We start from the raw sequence: 25,493 nt of genomic DNA, 5'->3' as shown, positions 1-25,493 counted from the left end.
GCCTACAGGCCCGAGCAGAGGAGGTATACTCCTCTTTGGAGATTTCACCCCCCTTCCACCGGGCGTACGCCGCCTTTTTGGCAAGCAGGCATTCCTGGACGCCTTTGGTGATCCTTCGGACACTCCTGCCCCCCTTGCTTCTTGTCGGGATGGACACCCCTTGGGCCCTGAGTATCGTTTCCTTAAGGAACGACCACTCGTCTTGGACACTGAGTTCCTCTGCCCTCAGGTTATAGGTGCAGATAGTATGTATGAAGTGCTTTGTGAGGAGCCAGTATTGTGGGTGATAGATTTTCAGTTTCCAGTGTAATTTCAGAAGTGGGCTGCTGCATTTTGGACCAGCTGGAACTTTTTAGGGATGGCAGTCATTCCAGACAGAATGAATTGCAGCAGTCCAACCTGAAAGTGGTGGACCACAATGACCAAGTCACTGACTGACCTCATGCCAACTAAAGGAACTCAAGATCCAGTTGGAGCGATTTTCACTCCTGGATGAATGGATGTATTCTTTACCTCTCCTTCACCCTCATATTCTTTCTCTCACATTCCTTGACTCTCATATTCCTTCTATTCTGTGTTTCTTTCCATTTTCTTTCAGACCCAGAACGCAATGATTTCTATGGCAGAGTGGTGGAAGGCCCCTTACAGGGTGAAAGATAGACATTTTGGCAACAGTAGCTATTTAAGAATCAAGAAACAGGGAAGAGTCTGAAAGACTCCCATTTTTGGGAGATGGCAGGGGTCTGGTTAATTTTCCCTTCTAAACTTATATCTGCTTCACTCAGATTCTGTATCTGTCAGATTACTGAATCAGTGGATGAAAGGCATTTTATTATCAGACTCAGAAGTGAGAGAGTTTACAGAGCTGAGCTACCTATCTGCATGCTGTTGACATATAAAGGCTATTAAACTTACCATTTTCCAAGCGGCTCAGTCAAGAAATAGAACAGGAAGGATGATCGAAGCACAACAGGTGTGCAGTCTGGTGAAAATGAGAGAAATTGTTGGTAACAGCTTTGTGAATGCACAAACTTCCTGCTGATTACTCTTAGAATCATAGAAAATTAGGGTTGGAAGGGACCTCAGGAGCTCATCCAGTCCAACCTCCTGCTCAAAGCAGGACCAGCCCCAACTATATCATCCCAGCCAAAGCTTTGTCCAGTTGGTTCTTAAAAGCCTCAAAGGATGGAGATTCCACAAACACTCTGGGTAATCTATTCCACTGCTTTACTACCCTCCCAGTGGGAAAGTTTTTCTTAATATCTAACTTAAACTTCCTTTGCTGCAACCTGTATCCATTGCTCCTTGTTCTGTTATCTGCCACCACTGAGATCCATCTAGCTCCACCTTCTTTAGAACTTCCCTTCAGGTAACTGAAGGCTGCTGTTAAATCCTTCATCAGTCTTCTCTTCTCCAGACTAAATAAACCCAGTTCCCTCAGCCTCTCCTGATAAGTCATGTGCCCCAGCCCCTTCACCATTTTTGTTGCCTTTCACTGAAGTCTCTTCAATTTGTCTATATCTTTTCTGCAGTGGGGGGCCCAAAACTGGACACAGTACTCCAGATATGGCCTCACCAGTGCCAAATAGGAGGGAATAATCAGTTCCATTGATCTACTAGCAGTACTCTTACTAATGCAGCCCAGTATGCCACTTGCTTTCTTTGCAACAAGGGCACATTGTTGGCTCATATTCAGCTTTTTGTCCACTGTAATCCCCTGGTTCTTTTCTGCAAAACTGCTGCTTAGCCAGTTGGTCCCCATCCTATAGTGTTGCATGGGATTGTTTCATCCTAAGTGCAGGACTTTGCACTTGTCCTTATTGAACCTCACCCTTCATGAGCAATAGAAGGATTAGTCCATCTGCCTGACTAATGCTGCTTCCACTTCCATGTCCTTGCTAGAAATCTGACGGGGGAGCTCTTGCATCTGTATTGGCATAATTGAAATCAGTCTTTTTAGCCCTTTGAATCTGATGTGTCTTGCAGATTTCTTGTAGTACTTCAAAGGCCACTTCGATAAACAGACAGAGTGGGGAAAAGAGACATTTTCAGTTAAGTTCCAGCGGTGTTAAGTATTCTGCTTAATATATAATCTTCTTTGAAGCTATGTCCAGCTGGTAAACTTACCACCCCAGTGGCAACTGCACTGCTACAGGCTTGCTGCTTCCTAAACTGGAAGCAATGGAGTTGCGCACACAGAGTGCATCAGGCAGCTACTTACTTGCCTCTTCCACAAGTTAATTAGTATTCTTGTGGTACCAGATGGCTACAGATACACTGGTTCTAGTATAAGAAGCGGCCTGCCCATAGCAGTGCAGTAAACTAGAGGATGCTGTTACTGGAGATGATAAATTTACTGCATATAACTATAATCCGAGAGAGGTAAGAAGAAAGGCAAAGGCATAATGATTAGCCAAATCCAAAGAAAAGTTAACTGTAGACTCCTGAGGTCTGAGATCATGTGCATCAGGGTATGATACATATAAATTAATTAAAATACTTGTTTCTGAAAATGTTATTGTCAAAAAGTAAAAATGTAGCAAGAGCTGTCGATACAAGAAGTCGAATACAGACACTCCAAAGGAACTGGTAAACTAATTCCATGGCAAAGGAATTTTCAGTTTTAATGAATCTGTTTTCTATTTCTGGAAGATTGCTGCATCTGTGAAGATGTTCATTAACTACTTACAATGCCTAGAAGTAACAATGAAACCTCACAGTGGGCACACCTACACATGCATTACTGCACTGTTGCTACAGCGCATTAACTTTAGTACCTCTAATATGAGGTGCTACATAAATGCACAGTAGCCCATGCTGATGCGCAGTAGCAATGGCGTGTGGTCTTTTTGTGATGCTTAGTGCACAATTGACTAATTCTGCTGGGCATTAGAGCATTAGCATGGTTTTTGCTGTGACATGCTAATGCAAAGTAGAATTAGTCTACTAAGCGTTAAGCATATTGTGTGGACGCACCCAATAGGTCTTTGATCAAGGTAACTTGACAGAAACAAGAGCAGCTTCAGAAACTTGTGCACAAAGAGAAATCTAGTGATCTTTATAGACAGGTCCCCTAAACTCTTTTGCAACCTGCATTTGAATTCAGTAGCAAGGTTTCTGTTGCAGAGTGGTGTGGCAAACTACATTCTAAAATGCAACCAGTGAAGTTTCCCTGTATTACTTATTTACTACTTATTCCAGTTGATGTTACAGTGTTTCAGTGAAAAATAAGAGATAAACTGATTTCCTCATGCTCATGGAGACATGGTATTTTGACCATCTGAATCATTTTATTTTTTTTTATATAATTCAGGCATCTTTACTGGACAGATGCAGGGACAAATCGAATAGAGGTGGCAAAACTAGATGGAAGGTACAGGAAGTGGCTTATCTACTCTCAGCTGGATCAACCAGCAGCTATAGTTGTCAATCCCAAACTGGGGTAAGCTTTTCAGGACTGATGCAATTATTTTCAATGGTATGTGACAAGCAAGACAAGTCAGAATCCTATGCTGCGGAGAGAGCTCTTACCAGAAAATCTAATATAACTGTTTTATATTAGAATGATATATTATTAGAGGTATATGCTTTATTAATATATAGTAACATATCAGTATGTCACTACTATATTAAAATGACATGCAAATTATTAGAATGATATATTTTCTATTTCTGCTATAATTTCTGTTTACTTCATTGGGAGTTCTGTGTATGTCCTGACAGCAAAGAGTTTTTAAATTATACAGTGTATCTCTAGGCCAAATGTCAGGAGGACACTATTTTGAGGTCAGAGCAGAGTTACCAGGGCCACATTTACACGAGATACTGACTGTGCAGTAGCTTGTTACACAGTAGTGTCATGTGCCAGAACATGTGATGCAATGTTACTGCACAGGAGTAACAAACTACTATGCAGTCAGCATCACCTAAAAGCCATTCAGCAAAAACCAGAGTTACTGTGCAGTCATTTAGTAGTTGTTTCTACAGGTACTAAATGACTGCGCAGTAATGACTGCACAGTCAGCATCTCATGTAGATGCAGCCCAGGAGTGCAAACAGAAGCCAAGCTGCTGTCTATCAAACTGTAAATTATTGGTGGATGACATGGGCTATTCAGGATAACTATAAAAATCTCTTTCCTAAAGTTTGCCTGCATGCTGCTTTGCTTATTATCACTGGAACATGGAAAGCTGCAGGAATCTCGTCCACTGATAGTTTACAAGAAACAGAGAAATCTCAATGGCTTCTTTTTTTCTTGTTGCTGATTAGTCTAAAGAGTGACCAGTTTGTGCAGTACATGAGGTATACTATAAATTATATCATGGGGCTGTCACATGCACTTTGCTGGATTGGGCCTATAAGTGGAAGGAAAAGACAGAATAAAATATCCTTGATCCCGAAATAATTCCTTCTTTGTAAAATTGGGTGCTGTACTCTGTAGGGCATACAGCAATATGCTACAGGGTGGCCTACTCAATGAAGCTGTGAAGCAGTGAGATCTAAACCATTTTAAAGTTTAGTTACATTCTTCTAGGCTTATGTATTGGACTGACTGGGGAAGGCAGCCAAAGATTGAATGTGCCTGGATGGATGGGCAGCAAAGGCAAACACTGATTTCAGATGACCTTGGCTGGCCAACAGGCCTTTCTGTTGATTATCTGAACAATGACAGGATCTACTGGAGTGATTCTAAAGAAAATATTATTGAATCCATGAGACCTGATGGGACAGATAGAACCATTGTATTACAGGGAGGTAAGATATGAATATGGATTTTGCATATATTCCTAGTTTAGAAAATCAAGTTGAATTTATATCTTGATTTTTCTAATTCTTGGCCATCACAACTGGGGGGAGATTTTCAAAAGTGCACAGCATCCAATTAGGAACCTAATTAAGAATCACACTTGGAAGATTTTTAGATTTACTTTACACAGGTGTAAATGACTATTCAAGGCACAACATATGCAGTGGTGGAAAACTAGTTCCACTGGGACCAAATCCCTTGAGCAATATGGATAGAATGTATCACAAGGTGGGTTAGTGTTCTTCTACTTGTGTTTGTAGGTACAGAAGCATTCTGTTGTCAATCTTCTAATGACCTATCTACTAGTAAAATACCTTAAATGCAAAAATGCAAATATTGAATTCAAAAAGAATCATTATTGATTCGTCAGTGCTGTTACAGGTCCATGCGGTGACTGACTCTTGTTTTGTTCTTTTGAGAAGTAAGCAGTCCATACAGCCTTGATGTCTTTGAAGGCCATTTATATTGGATGTCTAAGGAAAGAGGAGAAGTCTGGAAGAAAGATAAATTTGGAAGTGGAGAAAAAGTGAAAATGCTGACTGTAAACCCTTGGCTCACTCAAGTGCGCATCTATCATCAGCATAGATACAATCAGTCAGGTAATCACCTGTCTTGGATTGTCTGTTCCTTATTATCTGGAAACTGCAGATCCAAATCAGTAACAATGCCTTCAGGAAGCTTAGTAGTACCTTAGTAACAGGCATATCTGTCAGCACATGTAGCTCTGAGAACATAGAAATGGAATGAGGCTGGCAGTGTAAAAAAGTACTTTGTGGCTATCCAAAACTAAATGAGAGTTGAAACATAACAGCGTAATATTTCTTATCTTTGGAATCATTCAGCACTAAAGTATGGCTGTGTCATCTCCCCACCTCTCCTGGCTGTCATACAGGGAGCAGTCATAACATACATTTATGTTTCCCATACAAAGTGCAAGCCACCCAGCCCGGGTTCCAAAGGAGACTACCTCAGCCAGGATGAATGCATCTTAACTATTCATGCACTAGCAGAGCAGTTCAGAGGGAGTGCAGGGTACTCCAGTATGCTCTTCCCAGAAAGTATTATATCTTCACATCTTCACAGTTCGTAGGCACCGGGGATGCCCTATTCATTCCTTCAACTTCTTGTGCTTTCATTATCTAGTGGGGGCCAACTTTTTTGGCAGATGTGCCACAAAATAGTCTTGCACCATCCCAGAATGCCACTCCGATCCCTTTCTCTTGTTTGATATGCTACTCAGCTTTCTGCTTCCTGCCATATGCTCCTTGCCACTGTGCTGCCTGTCCCTTCTTCCATCTGCCACGTATCACAAACAGTCAGTACTGTCTGTGGCACCTGTGCTTCATGTAGGCCACCACTGCCGTAATCTATCCCTTAGAAAGAATACAAAGTATGTCAGCCAAAGAGTTTTAATATAAAATGCTATGCTTAAAAGTCAGGCATCAAGTTAGGGTAGCTTTAGAGAAAACATCTTGTTCAAATTTTCTGATTGTAATATTCATGACTTACTTTACTGACCAGTAAAAACCCCATATTATGTCTCCAGAATTGCAGCTGGATTTTTTCTTCATGTATCTTTGTGCTATGTGTATTTCAGTGCCTAACCCTTGTAAAGATGTCTGCAGCCACCTCTGCTTGCTAAGGCCTGGGGGATACACTTGTGCTTGTCCTCAAGGAGCTCGATTTGTAGAAGGCAGCAGCACAGAGTGTGATGCAGGTAATCAGAGTGAAATGAAACTGGAGGAATCGCTGATTTAATATTTTTTCCATTATTATGCAATTCTGTTTTTGGGCAGGGGAGAGATATGTATTTCCATAACCAATAAAGCATTTCTGAATTAGAAATGTAATTTGGAAAGAAGGTGATTCAGCTGTTAAAGTAGGGACCAAGAAATAAGGACATCGGGTTTTGTTCCCAGCCATGAGTGGATCTAGAGTTTTCTAACAAGGGATGTGGTGCATCAGGAGTGGCCAACCTGTGGCTCCGGAGCCACATGAAGCTCTTCAGGAGTTAATATGTGTCCTTGAATCTTTGCACGAGCTCATGGTGACCAGTTTCCAGAAGCTGGTCACTGTGTGCTTGTTCAAAGATTCAAGGAGACCAATGCTAACTTCTGAAGAGTCGTATGTGGCCCCAGAGCCACAGGTTGGCCACCCCTATGGTACATCAGTCCCCCAGGCTATGGGGGATGGAGGCAAATGGAGGCATCTACCCCCTACAGCCTATTCACTCCATCTCCCTGCCCCCCCACAAGCTCCCCTACCTGTCTCCCTTTCTCCCCCCTTAGCCTTGCTTTGCTGTGGAAGACTCTATATATACTGCAGCCTGGGACACTGACCACAGCCCTAGCCTGACCCTGTAGCAGTGACATGCAGCCCACATGGCTGCTATAGGGCTGGGCTGGGGCCACGCTCAGTGCTCAGGCTGGAACAGGGATGGAATCTACCAGCATGGAGCAGGGGTAAGGAAACAGGGAAGTGGGGAGCACAGGGTGGGGGGTGGATGGGAGTGGGGAACACAGAGTGGGGAGGAAGAGGTGAGGGGGAAGCAGAGGCTGGAAGAAGGGGGCAGGAGGGGGAGCAGAGGGGGAAGAGGGGCCCAAGGCTGCAGGGGGAATAGGGGGCATGCAGGGAGACGGGCACAAACAGGGGGCAAGGTGCTTGACTTCCCTGCACTACCTACCCCCCTCTTCCACCTATTTCCCTGGAACAGTGTGAGGCATGAATTAAAGACAACTCTCCAAAAATTAGATTCTATATATGGAAAATGATAACAAATGTATACATTTTCCATGTATTGAATGTAATTACAGGGGGTGGGCGGGTAATCTTAAATTTGAGTAAATATGGCCCCATTTATTTACATGGGAGTTTTGCTTGTGGAAATGCTTCAGGAATAGACTGTTTCTTACCACTAATATATTTTACCAAGTAGAGTAATTATCTAAGTGATAAGCATAAGGAAGACAGAGCTGAATGCATTTGTCATTTAAAGACCATTACAGTTGATGGGATTCAGATCATATTTAAACTAATCTTTTAATATATACATTTCTGGAATATCTAATGCAGACCAATAAAACTGTACTTTAAAGAATGTTATTCAATTTTTAAGATTTTCATTAGATTCAACATCCAAATAACATAATTATCTTTATGAGTTCCTCTTAAAACTTGCCAACTGCTGTTCATTTAAGTCAATTCAGGCAATACTGTGATACCTGCAGCCTTGGGCTGTGTGTAGATGAAGCAAGGGGCATGTGTGCATGATACTTTAAAGCAGGCTAAATGCTTTTGCAGCGCTTTAATGGTGATGGTGTTTGCATGCCTTGGCAGCATATTGCGCATTAATTCCAACTGCTGCAGGAAATTCAGCGGCATAACGCACCTTAAATGACTTGGGGTGCAACAAGCTAAAACTCTTTTGAGGTGTTTTAGTTTGCTGCCCCTAAAGCTGCAGAGCGAAGCACTGGGCTCAGTGCAGCTCCGCAGCTCTGCAGGAAGTCCTGCAGGCAGCCTGGCAGCAGCCTGGGGAGGCAGGCTCCGCCCAAGAAAAGCAGCAAGCCTGATTTCCTCCCCTCCCCTCCCCACCCCCCAGAGCCTGCCTGCCTGCCTGAGCTGCACAAGGGCCCAGTACTTCCTCCCATGGCTGCAGTGCCCCCCCAGGACTGCCTGAGATGGGTGCCTGCAGGCGAGTGCTGCCTGGAGGGGCCCACCACTGCCATGGAGGGAAGCACCAGCCCCCTCCCCCCCTCCCCACAGTCCAAGGTCCGCTTTGCCCACTGGCTGCTTGCACTTCCCTCCCCACTGCTGGAGAGGCAGGTAAGTGTGGGGTGTGTGCACGACACAGGGGTTTACTTTGCCCTAAATTGAAGCGGTGGGTTTAAAAACCCACCGCTTCAATTTAGGGTCCCCATTTCATCTACACACACCCTCAGGCAGTTCCTGAAGGACAACAGAAACGCTTGTGTAATACTGGGTAATGCAAATATGAGCTGATTTGTACCAATGAACACTATGGGGATAATAATTTAAAATGTCTGGGAGTTTTTTTGTTTTTTCAGATTTGGGCACTTCATAGGTTTAAAAGCAAATTTCCTTCCACTGTTCCCTTAATTTTCTCCATAAATAAATATGTCCTAGGTGTAGGGACCCACTACACATTACATTTATTACACAATTAATTGGTTAATCATGCACTAAATTTAGGATGGCCACACCTGCAAAGTAATCATCATGCAATTAACTGGTTAATTGCACAATAAATTTAAAACAGCCACACATACGAAGTAATTATCACACCATAGAAAGGACTGTCCACCTATAAAAAGAGCCATCCAGCTACAAAGTTAGTGCTTGAAAATGTGTATCAACTCTGTAGCTGGTTCCTATCCAGCTTTAATTTGAATATGTAGCAGGACCCTTACATGTTACTTACTACCCATTCCTATGGATCTCAGTCCCCAAACTGGCTTGCTGACGGAGTCTGAGGTAGATGAGATAAAATCATGTATTTTTTGGCCATCTTTTTCTCATTTTCCAGTACTAGAGCATACATTGCAGGATCCTGCAGTTTGCAGAAATGGAAATGAATTGTATATTTAAGAGGAAACATTGAAACCTATACTTTTCCTGTTACCACTGAGTGCTGCTACTGAATCATTTTTTTTATACAAGAATAGAAGTTTTGTCTGAATTAAACATTGTATTTTGGCAGAAAAGTAAATCAAACAACAGCATATAGCCCTAGAATTAAAAACAGCATTGCAGCAAGTGGCCTTGACATTTGAATACACACACTTTAGTTGTACACAGTAAACTGGAGTTATTGCATACCCAAAATGACAGGACTTGTTGAAATTTGACCCTAAAGGAAGTAAAATATTGCATTGTCGTGTACGCTGTGCTAGATATGACTCATTAACTCTTGCCTGGCTTTCAATTTCTACAGCTATTGAACCCCCTCCAACAATGCCACCAGCATGCAGATGTATGTATGGAGGGACATGCTATATTGATGAAAGCAACCTTCCCAAATGCAAGTAAGTCAATATGTCAGTACTGTAGGTCAGAACTTGCTCGTTTAGCTTCCCTGTGCTTTTCAGCTCTTTAAAATGTAACTGAGGTGATGCAGCAACAGAAGATGTAACACATCACAATAGCATATTCGTAGCAATGCTAGGAAGGGTGTGTTTGAGAATAAAATATGAATAATTTTGAAATGAAACAGTTTAAAAAAAAATAAACACACCCAAAATATTACTAGTACAAGCTATAGAATAAAGGAGTGCCTGGTGATGAAAGGGGAAAGCATCAGAAATCTACCCTTAAATGAACCAGTAGGTGCCACTGTTGTTCCACTGAAATCTCCAAACTTCAAGTATTCAGGTTTTATGACTCAGCATTGCTGTAGCTCTGTTTATTTCTCTTTTCAGTCAGTGAAACATGTAATTACTAAAATGCAAGTTAAAATTTATGACACTTAGGTAAACATTACAGAAAAAAATAAAGTTGAAGTAGTAGACTTAATAAAAGACAAGAGTCAGCTGTCCTTTTATATTAACAGGTGTTCTTACGGTTACACTGGGAATTATTGTGAAATAGGATTATCAAGAGGAGTGCCTCCGGGAACAAGTAAGCTTCAAGTATATATTAAACTTGATAACTGATTCGAGGCATGCGAAATGCCTTAGTATCATATCTGTTTAAAGTCAATTTTATAATTCTGTGAGCTTCTTTTTAACATTAATCTGTGTTTGCTTTAATATTTACTTATTCTTCTGTCTCTGATAGCAGCAGTAGCAGTATTGCTGATAGTCATTTTAATAATAATAATTGGAGTGTTGGTGGCTGGAGGCTTTTTTAACTACAGACGGACAGGCTCCATCTTACCAGCGTTTCCCAAATTGCCAAGGTAGGTTTCACAAAGTAAGATATTGTTTGGAGTCTCTGTGCATCTGTGCCTAGATGTTTAAGAATATAGTATATATGTTACTACATAATACTTCCTCAGGGGGGTGCAGGGAAAAAGCAAATCCTGAAGATTTCTTTGTTTAGTTGATATCAAAGCTCTGGTGTTTCTTTTTGTTTTAAAGCAAAGTACCATTGTCAAATTGTACTGACCTGGTCACAGAATAGTCCATTCAGAGGGTTATGAAATTGTTAAATAAATATCTTTCTTTTATTATTTTATTAAAAATTAGGATACAAATCTAGCAAGTTAGTTACAGGAAATGTTTAATCATTGCAAAAGGGGTGTCTTCTTGAACCTTGTATTTATTTGTAAGAAAGACAGTTACTAGGGGTATAGTTAGGACACATGCTGTAATTTTCTGGTGCACAGGAGGCAGGAGACCTCTGAGCAGGAGCCACCTGAGGAGCAAAGCAGTCCAATGAAATTCAGTTTCATGAACTGCTACACTTTTTTACAAGAGAGAAGAGATGAAGGGAAAAGAAAGGGCTCAGAATGCAAGAAGGCTCTAAACATTTTCTGTAAAAATATATAGTTAGGTTAATGTTGTTATTCCTTTTCTTTTCAAGTGTAATATTTGGTCCTTAAAGTGAAGGAGTACCAAATGACACTTTCAGCTTTATGTTGCAGCTGAAAGAATGTGTGTGTGTGTATGACTGGGTAGGTGATCTATACATGCTGCCTGCACCAATTTAACTAATAAAACTGATATAATTAAATTGCTGTATCCTGCAATGTGGTCATATACATATATAAGTATACTTTGGTGTTCCAATATAAATGCTACAGTATACTAAATAATATAACTGCATCCACACTGCCTCAACTTTATTACACCAGTTTAATTACATATTTATTCAAATCCAAGATGAAGGGCACCCACTCCCCCCCAAATCACTATGGGTTGAAAAAAAAGTCTAATATTTGATTACTGGCCCAGGACAGGTGGTGGCTCAGCCCCAGGTTGAGGCCTGTGTGCAGTGAGGAGAGGGGGACGGGGCTTGCGGTGGTGGGAGTGTAGGGGAGACTCCAGGTGGGAGTTAGGAGCAAATGGGGGGAGATCACATGATAGGGGAATGGAGCATGGTGGGGACTGCACAGCCTGCCCCTCCCTGGCAACCCTCCCTTAAATTTGAAGCCATTTTAAATTCAGGTAAATACAGGATATTGGTTTTTGAGCTTATGTAATCAAATTGATGCAAGATGAAAGAAACTGGAGGTGGGGGGGGGGGAGAGAGAGAGAGAGAGAGAGGGAGAGAGAGAGAGAATTAGACTTATAACTGTCCACTGCTCACTACAATATTCTTTTTGCTTTCTTCCATGGAAGTGTCCTACATCACCAGACACTAGGAGTATGGACAGGCATTCATTTATAGTTAGGGGCCTACAAAGTTCATGGCAGAAGTGGGGTGTATGGCAGCTCCTTTAATCTTTCATGTTCCCCTGCATGCCCCTCCTTCCCCCTCCCTCGATGTTGATTGGCAGAGGGGCCCCACATCTCTCTCCTGATAGGCAGGGAAGCGAAAACCATGGTTATAAACATGGCATGGTTTTTGCCTCCCTCACCAGTCAGCAACAAGCATCAGCCAATTAGGGTGCTTCAGCCAATTAGGAGGCAAAAACAGCACTATATTTAAAACCACAGTTTTTGCCTCCGTGCTGATCAGGAGCGAGTTGCAAGCATGGCCCCTTCAGCAATCAGTGGTGGAGGGACATGCATGGGAACCTGCAAGATTGAAGGAGCTGCAGCGCACCCCACTTCTGCTGTGAATTCAGTAGGTCCCTGTTTATAGTGCTACAAAGTGCCTCTGTACTTTGTAGCACTGCAAAAATAAAGCACTGGGGGGCCATACAGGTATTTCAGCCCCCTGGCTGGAGTGCCACAGTCACCTCAAAGGTGAACTTCAGCCAGGGGCAGTAGGGGACTTTTCCTGCTGCTGGGGGAGCCCAGCCACTCATCACTTCTACTGGGGAAGGTAGCAGGCTGTCAGTAATCAGCTGCCAGCTGCTGAAAACACCTTTTTCTCTTCCCTGCCACCCATGTCTGTGGTAAGGGTGATAAAACTGTTCTCTTTGTACCCACCAGCCCTAATAGTGCCACCACTGGCACCAGAGCCCAACTTTTGTTGGGGATCTTGCAGTGGTAGCAGAAATTGCCTCATCCTAAGCCTAACCCTCAATTCTGACCAGCTGTGCAGCAAAGCAGGCAGTAGAGCTGGGTAGCAGTGGAGCTGCTGCAGTTAGCAGAGCTGTGGCTGGCTTTTGCAGGGTTTCTTGAAATGGCAGTGGCAGTGCCCTACTGGAAAGAACTGGGGCTCTTGAAGTGGCATTGCCAGTAGGAGCAGGATCCCAGCAGGGCTGTGTGACAGTTTGTGGCTGGGTGGGCTATCAGGGAGCAAGCCACTCCCCTTTCCTCCTCTTCCCCACCCCTTGGAGATAGAGAAGGGAAAATGGGGGATTGTGGGATGCTAGGGGGCCTGGAGACCTCTGTAATGCTATGTGTAACTATACAGGCATTATACATAGCACAACAAAGCCAAGAACTTCCTCTTTGAAAGAGTTAATATTTTATAATGCTTTCACCATCTTTGTGGTGCTACAAGCAGCTTGAGCAGTTGTATGTTCACTTTCTGCAGTGCAGCAAGGGTGTTATTTAGCACTACAAATGTAACACAATAAATGTAACATGGTGGAGGGTGACCAGTGGCGTCCCTCAGGGTTCAGTACTCGGAGCAGTGCTTTTCAACATGTTCATCAACAATTTGGATTTGGGTATTAAAAGTGAACTAGCAAAGTTTGTTTACGACACTAAACTATGGGGGAGCATGGTCACACTTAAAGACAGGCTGGCAATACAGGCCGACCTGGACAGGCTCGTGAGGTGGGCAGACCTCAACCTGATGTCATTCAATGCAGAGAAATGTAAAGCGCTCCATCTGGGGAGAAATAATCCACATCACACTTACAGGCTTGGCAGTGCAACAGGTGCTAGCACCACACCTGGGTGTTGTGATAGGCAACAAAATGAATGAGCCACTAATGTGGTGCCATAGCTAGCAGAGGAAAACAAGCACTAGCATGCATTTATTGAGGCTAAGGAAGTCATCCTCCTTCTCTGCTCGGCCGTGGTGAGGCCATAGCCAGAGTAATGCATCCAGTTCTGGGCACCGCACTTCAGGAAGGATGTGGAGAAGCTTGAAAGTCCAAAGGAGGTCCACATGCATGATTAGAGGCCTACAAACAAGGTCATACAAAGAGAAGCTGAAAAACTTGGGACTGTTCAGCCTGGAGAAGAGAAGACTCAGAAGGGACTTAGTGGCAGTCCATAAGTATATCAAGGACGTACATCAGGGCCTGGGGGAACATCTGTTCATCAAGGCCCCCCCAGGGGAGGGCAAGAAATAATGGGCACAAGCTGATTGAAGATCACTTCAGGCAGTGGTGGCCTTAGGGTTGTTGGGGGCCCTGGGCAAGAGTCATTCAGGGCCCCTTAGAGGCTTAATTTTGATGACGTATAAGCAAGTCGGACATGCTTTATTTCAATTTCATTTTGCCTTATCCATGAAACTGCAATGAAAGTATCTTAATACAATATTGATAATACAAATTCAGTGTAACTAATTTTTATTTTTATAAAGTGTGGGGCCCTGGGTGGTTGCCTGGTTTGCCCTCCCCTAAGTCCGCTATTGCTTCAGGCTAGACATAAGGAAAAACATCTTTACAAGTCAAGTGCCAAAGGCTTGAAACAGGTTCCCCCCAGAGGTGGTATAGTCATCCACCCTGGCAATCTTCAACAGGCATCTTGACACCCATCTTGCTGGGATTGTCTGATCCCAGTGGTCTTTCCTGCCCAAGTGCGGTGGGGCTGGACCCAATGATCTGTAAGGTCCCTTCCAACCCCTAACAACTATGAAACTGAAACACCTGCCCATGGCCTCAGTGAAAGTTTAAAAACAGAAATGTTTCCTCTGGTATCTCTGTAATGATGATGCTGGATGGCAGGAAGGGAAATGAATAGGGGATATACATTAGATATACCTGCTTCAGCGCTCTCCCTCTAAAGCATCAGAGACAGGATACTAGCCTAGATAGACCAGTGGTCTGAGCCAGTGTGGCAGTTCTTATATTATTGTTTCCTTATGCCGCTCTCAATTTCCATGAAAATGGGTATGAGCTGAAAATAGGCATACATTCTTGACAATTGATTCCCATTTTTAGCTTTTCTTTCTGTTAATATAACTTGGATGTCTCTGTATGGCACTGCATTGTGTCACATAGACATATCCAGTACCTTTTATATATATCTGAAATCTGATGTTCTCACTTCTATTCAGACAAAACTCCCATTGTGTTCAGCAAGAGTTTTGCTGACATGGGAAGACAGTAAGGCTCAGAGAGGGAATACATTGAAAATTTCCTAGCAATAGTCACACAGAGTATTTGACTCAAAAGTTTACTGTGCACATAACTTGTTTTTGTTTTTGAAGTTTAACCAGTCTTGTAAAGTCCACTGAAAATGGCAATGGAGTGACATTCCGATCTGGGACAGATGTGACTATGGACACCGGTGTCTCTGGTTTTGGAGCAGATTCTGCTATAGACAGAGCAATGCAGATGGTAAGGCTTATTTTCAAAATGAACTCAAAATTCTCCATTGTTGTGCTGCTGTTTCTGTGTGTCAAAAAGAAAGATGAGATAATAAATGCACTTTAAAAAAGAAGTAACAGTTGAAATAGATTTCCAAAATGTTCTGTAAAGTGAAAGCAGAGATAAGTGTAGGTTGTTCTTTAAGATAATGTCTTATATTACTCAAGATTCACATGTGGAAATTAAATTATTTACCCCTGTTGAAGAAGTTCAGCAAATCTGGTGTATGGCCAAGGAATAAATGAACACATTTGGTCCTGAAAATATATTAATATTGCTATCTCTTCCTCCTGTATAGGAGGAAGATGTACCATGGAACAGGCCCTTAGTCTACAGTAGAACAAGTCAAAATACACAGGTTCAAACCCAGATCATGTTTGTCAGGGACTTTAGACATAGAATTCCAAACATATCATAGGAAATGATACTTGGCATAGTGTACTGTACAATTGTGGAATTCACTGCTACTGACAAACTCTGGATTTTCTGTCATTTTTTGAGATGTCATAGATTTTATCCAGGCTGATGCTTTACCATCCCTGAGAAAAGCAGTATAGGTTTTTGCTGCCTAAGAGGTTAGATTTATATATATAAAAAATTTGATTCCCCACATTTACCTTGGCCTATGTCCAAACAAATTTTTTATTTCTATGAAAGTTATTTTCAGTTAAGTTGAGATAATAAACAAACATCTTTTGTACAGATCAGTTTGAGAGAGAAACTAATAAAGACTGATTTTGTTTGTAAAAATATCGTATTTTCTCTCCACAAAGAAATACATTCATTTTCAAAATAAAGCAACTTTTGTAGTGAAAAAGACAACAGTATTTGACCTGTGGAAATTTAATGAACCTGGGAACACCTGAAGTGGGTTGTGCTTTTTCATGTGGCTTCTCTTCAGTACAGACTTATGTTGATTAATAACTTGAGTGTTATTCCTAAATCAAATCCTGTTCTCATGCAGATGCCCTTAACACCGGTATGTTGATGCTCCTAATTTGAATTGGCTGGTCCAAAAGAATGTATGGGCTAAAGCAAAGTTTTACAGCCTGTTAGTTGCTAACACAATTAATGCACAGAGTGAATAAAGAAGTACCAGTAATCCTCCAATACCTTTCCACGATCCTCTGCCGTGTTCCCAAGTGCTCCTATAGTTCACTGGGAAATAATTAATTAATGGCTTGACTTCTGTTGCACTAAGAACCATGGAATACATCTTCATTAGTATTTTGCATTGTGGTGGCCTAACTTGATCTAGATAAACTGAGAGAGAAAATTCCAGCTACCTATGCAGTGAAAGAATACCCAATGTGGGGTGTACTCTGCAACCAGCTAAATCTGAAACAAAGTTGTGTACTAGAAGTCATGCACTGTTCAAATTTGATTGTTTTGCAGCACTGTGGTCACCAGAGACTTACACAGGAAGAAAGAGCTGATGTAATGATTAGTGCATCACCTGTGCATCTTGGCTGCTAGAAAGGGATTGTGGTTGGTCATCGCAGGCAAACCTGTCACCAAAAATGCATGGCTGCTAGAGATCAAATCTGCACCCAGTTACCATCCAAGTACAAAGTTAACTTTAGTACAATGTAGCACGGTGGCAAGACACTTAACATCTCTAAAAGAGTGATTCTGAACCAGGGTGCCAGAGCGCTCTGGGATGCAATGAGATTCTTTTAAGGGTGTTATGGGTGCCATGCAATATGAGCACTGTTATATGTGCAAACACCTAAGCATGATTTACAAGAAAAACCCAGAGATTTGAAATAGGAATCCATAGTATCAAATCATTCTGGCCTGATGTGTGTTTTTACAACACGAGTGTCACAGCTCTGCTTAAAGAGCTGGCATTTTCTGAGGTAACATGGAGTCTAAAAGGGTTGAGAACCACTGCTCAAATGAGCTAGCTCAAGTTCTGGAAATAGAATAGCCAATTAGGATATCGCTTTATACAGGCAGAGAGGCAGGGTAAATTAGCCCAGGCAGGGAGCCATGCTCTGCTGTTTTCAATACCAAAACTAATGTTGGCTGTGTCAACATATCCTAAATCAGTCAACATCTTTGCACATGTGTTCTGAGTGCTTCAGCCACAGTTGAGCATCTGGCTCAGTATGGGTGCTATAGCTTCCATTGACACTCTGCTGTGTACTCCCACTGGTGAAGGATTGATTTATAATGAAGGCTTTCTCAGAAACACAAAACATTTTAGTCCTGACATAACTCATATTTTTAAATATGAAGATAAATGTCTGTCTGATTTTTCAAAAGTATAGCTGTCCTTTTACTGAGGAATAAAAGAACTGATTGTATTCTTCAATATTTCAGATAGCTCTGTTAATTTGTGTTCATTCTGGGATCTGTACCATGAAATTTCTCTTTTGGAATTATTCTTCCTTTGATATTTCCTTATTGTTGGAAACTTGATTAGTGAAAATAATCTTTCTTCTTTGAGAAACTTGTGTTTGTGTCTGTAGTGGACTAGGAATTGTCTTTATGTGATCAGGTTTTTAACGATGATTCTCATGACTGTTAAGTCACTGGGTGAAATATTGTATGGTGAAATTCCATATTGGGTTTAATCTGTGCCAGGTCTCATGCACAGTTTTAGAAAAACAAGAAAGCATTATCCCCTTAGCTGGAGATTTAGGCTATAAGGTACTAGCTGAATTTTCTTTGTGTAACATTGTGGTTGGTGGGTTTTTTTCTTCCTTCACAGAATGAAAATTTTGCCGTGGAGGCAGGGAAGCAGCCAATCACATTTGAAAATCCAGTGTATACTACCAGAGATAGTGGAGCCAGTGTTGTGAATGTGGCCGAACCTACACATGTAAGTGAGAAACAACATTGTTTTCATCATTCCATCTTAGTCTTACACTGGTTTCATGCACTTAATTTTTCCTTCTCCCTTCTTCCTTTTTCATTTCTATTTCCTTCTTTGTCTCTGGGTCATAACTTTTTCTCCTCATTATTTCCACCATGTAAATCTTTCTAATCATTTTTACAAACAGATAACTGCATCCAGTAGGGAAGAAAATGAGAATTTTGAAAATCCTGTCTATGCAACTGCAATGTCTGCTAGTGAAAAGCGGCCTTCTGCAAATACAGAAACAACACAGGTAACGTGATGATATGTTTATAAATTTTACAATAGTGCTAAATTATGGCAATACTGGTCTTGAGGTTTGAAACTGGCATAGCACTAAATATAGTGCAGAAGCTGTCCTGAAGGGACAGGGAAGTCCATTTAGAGCAGGCTTGTCCAACATATGGCCTGTGGGCCACCATGCGGCCCACCAAGGCATTTTCTGAGGCCCGAGGTGCTGCAATGGAAAACAAAAGTAAACACTATTTACTTTCGTTCCCACCCCTTGTCCCTCCCCCAGCCCCTCAGCAGCTTCCTAATGGCTGCTGAAGGTCTGGGGAAGGGACAAGGTTCCCACACGCACCGCATCAGCTTGATGTTGCCGGCGCGGTGTGTGTGGTAAGAGGAGTAGTCATGTGCCTCTCAGGACAGGATGAGCCCAGCCGGAGCAGCGGGGGCTCAGCTGCATTTTCCCCCTACCTGCACCGGTCAGTCCTGAATGGCACACGGCTCTGCGCCGCCTCTTGTTGGCTGGTGCCGACCTGGGCGGGTCTGTCCCATCTGGAGCAGCATGCGGCTGAAGCCAGATTACCACATGCTGCTGGGGACGGGAGGAGCCTGGCTGGGTTGGCATCGGCATCAGCCAGCAGAAGCGGCGGTGGAGCCATGTGCTGCTTGGGACTGACTGGTGCAGGCAGGGGGAAAGTACAGCTGAGCCCCTGCTGCTCCGGCCAGCCTCATCCCATCCCGAGCAGCACATGGCTCCTCCACCGCTTCTGCTGACTGGTGCAGACCTGGCCGGGCTCGTCCCGTCCCGTCCCCAGCAGCTTGTGGGAAGCCAGCTTCAGCCGCATGCTGCTCTGGATGGGACGGACCCAGCTGGGTCAGCACCGGCTAGGAAAAGCGGCATGCAACTGAAGTCGGCTTCCCACATGCTGCTGGAGACAGGAGGAGCCTGGCTGGGTCTGCACTGGCCAGAAGTGGCGGTGGAGCCGTGCCCCACTCGGGACGGGACGAGCCCAGCCGGAGCAGCAGGGGCTCAGCTGCATTTTCCCTCTGCCTGCACCGGTCAGTCCTGAGCGGCACATAGCTCCACTGCTGCTTCTGCTGGCTGGTGCTGACCTGGCTGGGCTCCTCCTGTCCCCAGGAGCACATGGGAAGTCGGCATAGGGGGGCCTTGGCAGGCGGGGTCCTGGTGTGACCTCTGTGGGATGAGGCGGCGGGAGCCGGTGTCTGCTGGACCCCGCGCTCTGGGCTCGCAGCACTGAGGCCACCGGGGCTGCGTGCATGGGCGGCCGGGCACCACGGTGAGTGGGGCCATGCGGGTGAGGGGCTACGGTGCAGCGGCTGCCTTGCTCCAGCCCCCCGTAGGCAGCGCCAGCTCATGGGGCTGTGCTGCTCAGGGGATGGAGATGTAGAGCTATTTATTTCTCCCCTTCAGTCTCTGGGGCAGTAGCTGGCTGGATGCAGAATGGGTCCCTCCTGTCCCTGTCTACCAGCAGCTACCACGAACCTTGCAGTAACAGGCAGGTTCAGTAGGGCTGCACAGGCAGGGTCTCTCTGGCCCAGGACGGAGGGTGTTTGAATATGGCTCACCAGCCCACTGGGTAATAAAAAGTTCATGATACAGTCCCACATTCAAAAAGGTTGGACACCCCTGATTTAGGCAATTTGGATAGGGCCTTGCTTGTGATGGTAGTAAAGTCCCAGAGTTATCTGGTGAGTGGTCTGTAACGTTTAGCTATAGTTCTAGGATATCCTCTCAGTTTGTAACTAAGAGTGATTCTCAACCATGGTGCCTTGAGATCCTTTCAGGGGTTCTGTGGGTTGCCACACAATGTTAGTATTGTTAGGTATGCAAGCATGATTCACAAGATAAACCCAGGGGCCATGTGCAGATGAGCGCAGACATTTGGTTCTCTGGGGACAAGAAGCAGAGGTATACCTTGTGCCACTGCTACTTGTCCCTGGGGAATGCCCATGCCATGCGCCCTCCAGGCATGTGGCAGGTTACCCTGGGTGGGGTAGGGAAGGCTGGGGACAGCAACTGTGCTGGCCTCAGCAGCCGTACCTGGGGGCCAGGGAAGCTGCAACTGCAACATTCCTGCAGCTTGGAGCCTGGCCAGCAGCTGGAGCATGGCTCTGGTTAGCTAGCTGCACTCATCTGGATGCGGCCAGGGATTTCAAACTATAGTTTTAAATACATTTGGATGACCTGTTGTGGTTTTTCTGAGTTCTGTTTAACAGAAAAATTGCTCTGTTATCTTCTACTGATGTGCTGTGTCATCTTGGGTAAATTACTTCAACTTTTGTTTCTCAACCTACCCTTTGTCTCTTTAGATTGTAAGTTTTTTGGGGCAGGCACAGTCTTTTAGTGTGTTTGTACAGAGCCTTTCATGTGAAGTCTCAGTTTTAGCAGGAGCCTCCAAGTAATGTTCTATTATAAAGAAGTAAACAGTGGGCACATGTACTTGAGATGTGCAATAGCCTGATACTTCTGCTCAGTAGTGTTGCACGGCAACAACCATGACATGATGCTGCTGTGCAGTAACATTAGGCTACTGCATAGTAGCGTCACAAAAGGCATTTGCTGGTTCTACTGCACAGTAACTTGGGTTAATATGCATTTATTTAGTACTCGTATAGACATGTATTAAATAAATGTGCAGTAACCACTACACAGTAGTGTCTCATGTAGACGTGGCCACTGTTAACAATAAAAGGTGATGATAGGAAAGTAATCCAAAGTGAGCTCATTTGAATACTATATATTACAGATATCTTTCGAGATGACTTAGAGCCCTGGAATACACAATAATTTAAAACAGAATGAATTTAGTGGTACTGAAAATCTAGTTTATTTTCCTGTGCTAAAAAAGATCCACTGAAGTGCATTTTGTGTGGCAAGTTGATTGGTGAAGGAGGAGAGGCTGTCTCAAGAATATTAGTTTAGCTGGTCATTTCAGTTATGATTTGTGATGAGTCTTTAAAACACTCTGATCAAATAATCCTATGCTCCCTTAAAAAGAAAGTATATATTTAGATGCTTAACTATACCTACAGCTTTTCCTTTTTTAGGAATTGTGAATGTGCCTACAATGTCTGATAGGCTTTTAACAATATTTAAATCAAAAGCTCTAAATTAAAATGATTGGTAACTAAAAAATGGTGTGAGGAACGTATCTTGAATAAAATTATTCTTACTGATACAAATGTTAGTAAAAACCCTTTGAAAAATGGTGTTACCATTTTGTAAAGAAAAGGTGAACTTCCTCCCCTTCTTAGTGCTTACTAGTAAAATTGTAATGTTTTCATGTTGTAGGAGACAAAGTGGAGTTTCTTCAAAAGAAAAGTGAAGCAAAGTACAAATTTTGAAAATCCAATATATGCAGAGGTAATGTTTAACATGATATCACACTCCTCCTTAGTCTGCATTTCTAGATAGCTTATGATAAGGGAAATATTAATTAACATTTTCTTTTCTACAAGAAATTTGATGGATAAGACTTTGCTGCTAAGTGACATAGCACAGAACTTGCAGTCTGGGAGGAGATGAGACTGAGGTGGTTTTAAGCAATGTTTGTGGCCTCCAAATCCTGGGCGGCTCTTGGGCTTGAAGAGATCCCCAGGATAATTTAGACCTCCCTGATGGCTCATCTGAGGATAGTTCTACTTCAGTAATTTCAGTCTTGAGGCTGCCTTTGAAAAATAAGCCCCATCCATCCCCTTTTATTTGGTATGCTCCAAACATGGAGTGTAGCAGTGAGGTACTCTGAGGCATCCTCAGTCCCTGCTCTCCCAGTCTCAGTCTCTCCTGTACTTCAGAACAATGGTGGAGGACATATCTGGGGCAAGTGGAACTGGAGCAGGTTGGCAGGGCTTATTTTGGTAGCAGCCTCAAAAGTAGCCTAGAGAAGTGGCCACATTCAGCCCCTCAGGTCAGATTCACCATGGGGTTGGTGCACAAGGTCAGTCCTCGTGTACAGTCCAGCACACGAGGCCGTGTCATCCAACCTGTAGGGCTCCTTGGAGATCAGGAAATTTGACAACAAGGAAACAGTGGCAGCATTAATTGCCATGGCAACTAGAGCCACTTTCCAGAGCTATGGCAATTAACATTACTCCTGTTCCCCTGCTGCCTATTTTATAGACCTGTGGGGAGCTCCATGGGCTATAGCTGTATGACACAGTGCCATGGGTTGAATTCAGCCTGTGAGCTGGAGGTTGAGCCTCACTGGTCTAGAGGTAGTGTAGATGTACCCTAAATAGCAACAGTCCTCTGGGACACTAGAACCACAGACAGCTCAGCACCGTGGACTGCACCCCTTCACCCTCATCAGCCCTGTACCTCTAACCAACCTCAGCATACTTATGAGGAGTTTTTCTTATGTAAAAGCTCTATGTAAAAACTCTTTATGTAATTGCAATGTATCCAGAAGCCCCACTGACTTCAAGACCTCTTAGGTGTTTAGCATTTCTTTTGGCCCATAATAAATTGTTTTTATGGTTGTAATTTCAGATGGAGAAGGAGCAACGAGGAGACACTGAAAATGCCCCTCCCCCTTCTCCTTCAACACCTCCTAAGATCGTTCTCAAGAGAGACCAACCTTTAGCTTATACAGCAACAGAGGATACATTTAAAGATACGGCCAATCTTGTTAAAGAGGACTCTGTTGTATAATTAGTTAATCAGTTAGGGAATTGACATATCCATTTGCACAAATATTTTTTATAAACTGAAAAGAGGTTCACATTCAGATGCTTTATAAAAATATATACACTGTTTAGCTAATAGCTGGAAATGTATCTTGAAACTATGCCTTGTTTTTTTGACAAATGCCAACTACTATTTTTATGAACAATTATCACGATGTACTATATGTATATCTTTGCACTGAGTGGTCTGAAAGTAATGTTATAAATATATTGTACATTTGTAAATTTTTGAAAGATTATCTTTTTTGAAGTTGCTATTAGAAATCAGTACTAAATTGGTTACTGCATATTTAGGGAAAAATTCATTATATAAATGATTGAACTAAAAAAAAATCAAGGTAAATATAGGAGCATTACTTGATATACAGAAACTTTTAGAACATATATTTATAACAGCACCTTTTAAAACTGTATATGTAAAAATGGGTCTTTCTTGTTCTACCATTCTGAATATTTCAAATTAAACAAAAGATAGAAAATTCAGTGCAGCAATTTTGGCTGAAATGCTACTAGCTAAAAATATTGTTCTTAATTTTTTTGCCTGTTTGATATAGAATAATTTCCCCTGATCTTAATATATGTGCTTTCTCTTTAGGTACCAATTTTAAAAAAAATCTTAACAGTGTTCATAGGAAGATTTTATGTATTTAAATTTTAGTGCTTGAAGTAATTCCATAATTAATTTAATGAATTTTTCTACTGATCAGCAATGAAATAGTTTTGTTCTTGGCTGGAGTCTCTGAAATACTTTTGTACTGTTAAATAAAGTAGCTAGATTTCTAAAACATCTTATTCTGTACAGCAAAATACAAACAACGCTGTTTCCTTTAAAAAACAAACAAACAGCTTTTTCATGTGAAACTTTAATTTTGTTGACTATTTATTTCCTGAGGTGGACATTACTAGAAAGGGAAACAGTTTTTAGTGATGCAGTCTTCGTAGTTATCTGGTTATTTCCATATCTTTCTTTCAGAATGTACTGTGCATCTTGCTAGCTTTTCTATTAAGCCAGTGTAGTTTCCATAACATGAACCATTTAAGGAAAGTCTGAGTACTGCTGCAGAAATGTATAATATGTCATTTTACATTCTTGGCTAGCTACACATAACGGCAGATTTCTAAATTTATAAACAGTGAGACTTCTGCTATTTGATTGTTTTATACCTGAGTTCTTAAAATATATGCTGTGTCTATTTAGAATGCTTGTTGCAATTATTTCAAAATGTATGTTGAGTAGAAAATATGACTGGAAAATGCTGCTGCTGAGTAAATCTAATAAATGTATTATTTTATCATATTTTAATCCATAAATTGAATCTATCCACCTATAAATCTGACATAATTTGCTGATGTCAGTATAGTCTGAGAAAAAACCAAACTGTGCTTTAGAGAAACACTAATAAAAATATTCCTCACTGCTTTGTACATTGAGCCTAATTCTGAACTCATAGTAAAGTAAAGAAGGAACTCCACAGTAGTAAACAATAAAATGAAATCATATCTATTTAATATATTTAACATGTATAATTCCCTTGTAAGTAGGAAATAGTGTCATTCAGAGCTGTAGACTGGGAGTAGAAAGTTTTTACTTTTTGAAGACCAGAGAACGAAGTCAGTGTCAAGGACTTGTGTTGGAGGTGGGAAGTTCCTGACTCTCCTGACTGTAGTTCTCCTTAACAACAGTAAATCACAATAGGCCAAACTGGTTCATATCGTCAAAGTGCATGTCATTCTAATAGCACTGATAATAGTGGTAGACTCGCTTGGACAAATCACATGCAAGTTAATAGGTTCACATATGCAGGTGATATTGCTAATATCCTCCTTAATTTTTTACCATCTAAGAATAATCTCATGATTATTCTAATAAAGAGGAATGCGTTTCAAAGTGTTGGTCAATGTACATGTATTGAAGCAATATACTAATCCAGGTGCAAAAAAAATGAGGTCTCAGGACAGCAATATAGCAAGCACACTTGTTCTTATAGTCAGAATTCAGGTAATATATTGGAAGCCTCCAGTCACCATGGAGAAAGAAATGTGCTCAAGCAAATATCAGCAAAAGTCAATTATGTTTTTTTCTGACTTCCATCCTTTTGATATTACTTACTTCCTGGGCCAAGCTTCGTTCAGTATTTCTGTTATTCGGAGAATGCTAGTTGGATACCTGGTGTGGCGGGTGCAGAGATCCCACCTCAGGAACACAGCTGGGTATTCGTATCCCTCTGCTGTTTCCACCACGTGAGGCGGGCCAGTAGGGGGCGCTCCTG

The 25,493-nt window shown here is 42.3% G+C and overlaps 1 protein-coding gene and 1 long non-coding RNA gene across 3 annotated transcripts in view; one reads left to right on the top strand and one right to left on the bottom strand.

The window, feature by feature from the left end:
* LRP2 (LDL receptor related protein 2) overlaps positions 1-24,520 on the top strand; it is a 197,197-nt gene extending 172,677 nt beyond the window's left edge. For both annotated transcript variants that reach the window (XM_019522761.1, XM_019522760.1), the window contains exons 67-78: positions 3,314-3,442; positions 4,535-4,755; positions 5,230-5,406; positions 6,405-6,524; positions 9,759-9,849; positions 10,374-10,441; positions 10,601-10,721; positions 15,266-15,395; positions 18,142-18,252; positions 18,434-18,541; positions 21,830-21,901; positions 23,027-24,520. In XM_019522761.1, coding sequence (XP_019378306.1) covers positions 3,314-3,442; positions 4,535-4,755; positions 5,230-5,406; positions 6,405-6,524; positions 9,759-9,849; positions 10,374-10,441; positions 10,601-10,721; positions 15,266-15,395; positions 18,142-18,252; positions 18,434-18,541; positions 21,830-21,901; positions 23,027-23,188 — 1,510 coding nt within the window. In that variant the 3' untranslated portion in view covers positions 23,189-24,520. The remainder of the gene's footprint in view (positions 1-3,313; positions 3,443-4,534; positions 4,756-5,229; positions 5,407-6,404; positions 6,525-9,758; positions 9,850-10,373; positions 10,442-10,600; positions 10,722-15,265; positions 15,396-18,141; positions 18,253-18,433; positions 18,542-21,829; positions 21,902-23,026) is intronic.
* The window catches only part of LOC109301537, a 4,405-nt gene continuing 3,059 nt past the window's right edge, over positions 24,148-25,493 (bottom strand). Inside the window, exon 2 of the long non-coding RNA XR_002098555.1 lies at positions 24,148-25,390. This is a non-coding gene — a long non-coding RNA (uncharacterized LOC109301537). The remainder of the gene's footprint in view (positions 25,391-25,493) is intronic.

This window comes from Gavialis gangeticus, unplaced genomic scaffold (genome assembly GCF_001723915.1).
Source record: "Gavialis gangeticus isolate Ggan-Ray unplaced genomic scaffold, GavGan_comp1, whole genome shotgun sequence".
Taxonomy (NCBI): Eukaryota; Metazoa; Chordata; order Crocodylia; family Gavialidae; genus Gavialis; species Gavialis gangeticus.
The sequence above is the reverse complement of the archived record's forward strand: the minus strand, read 5'-3'. Positions and strand labels throughout refer to the sequence as shown.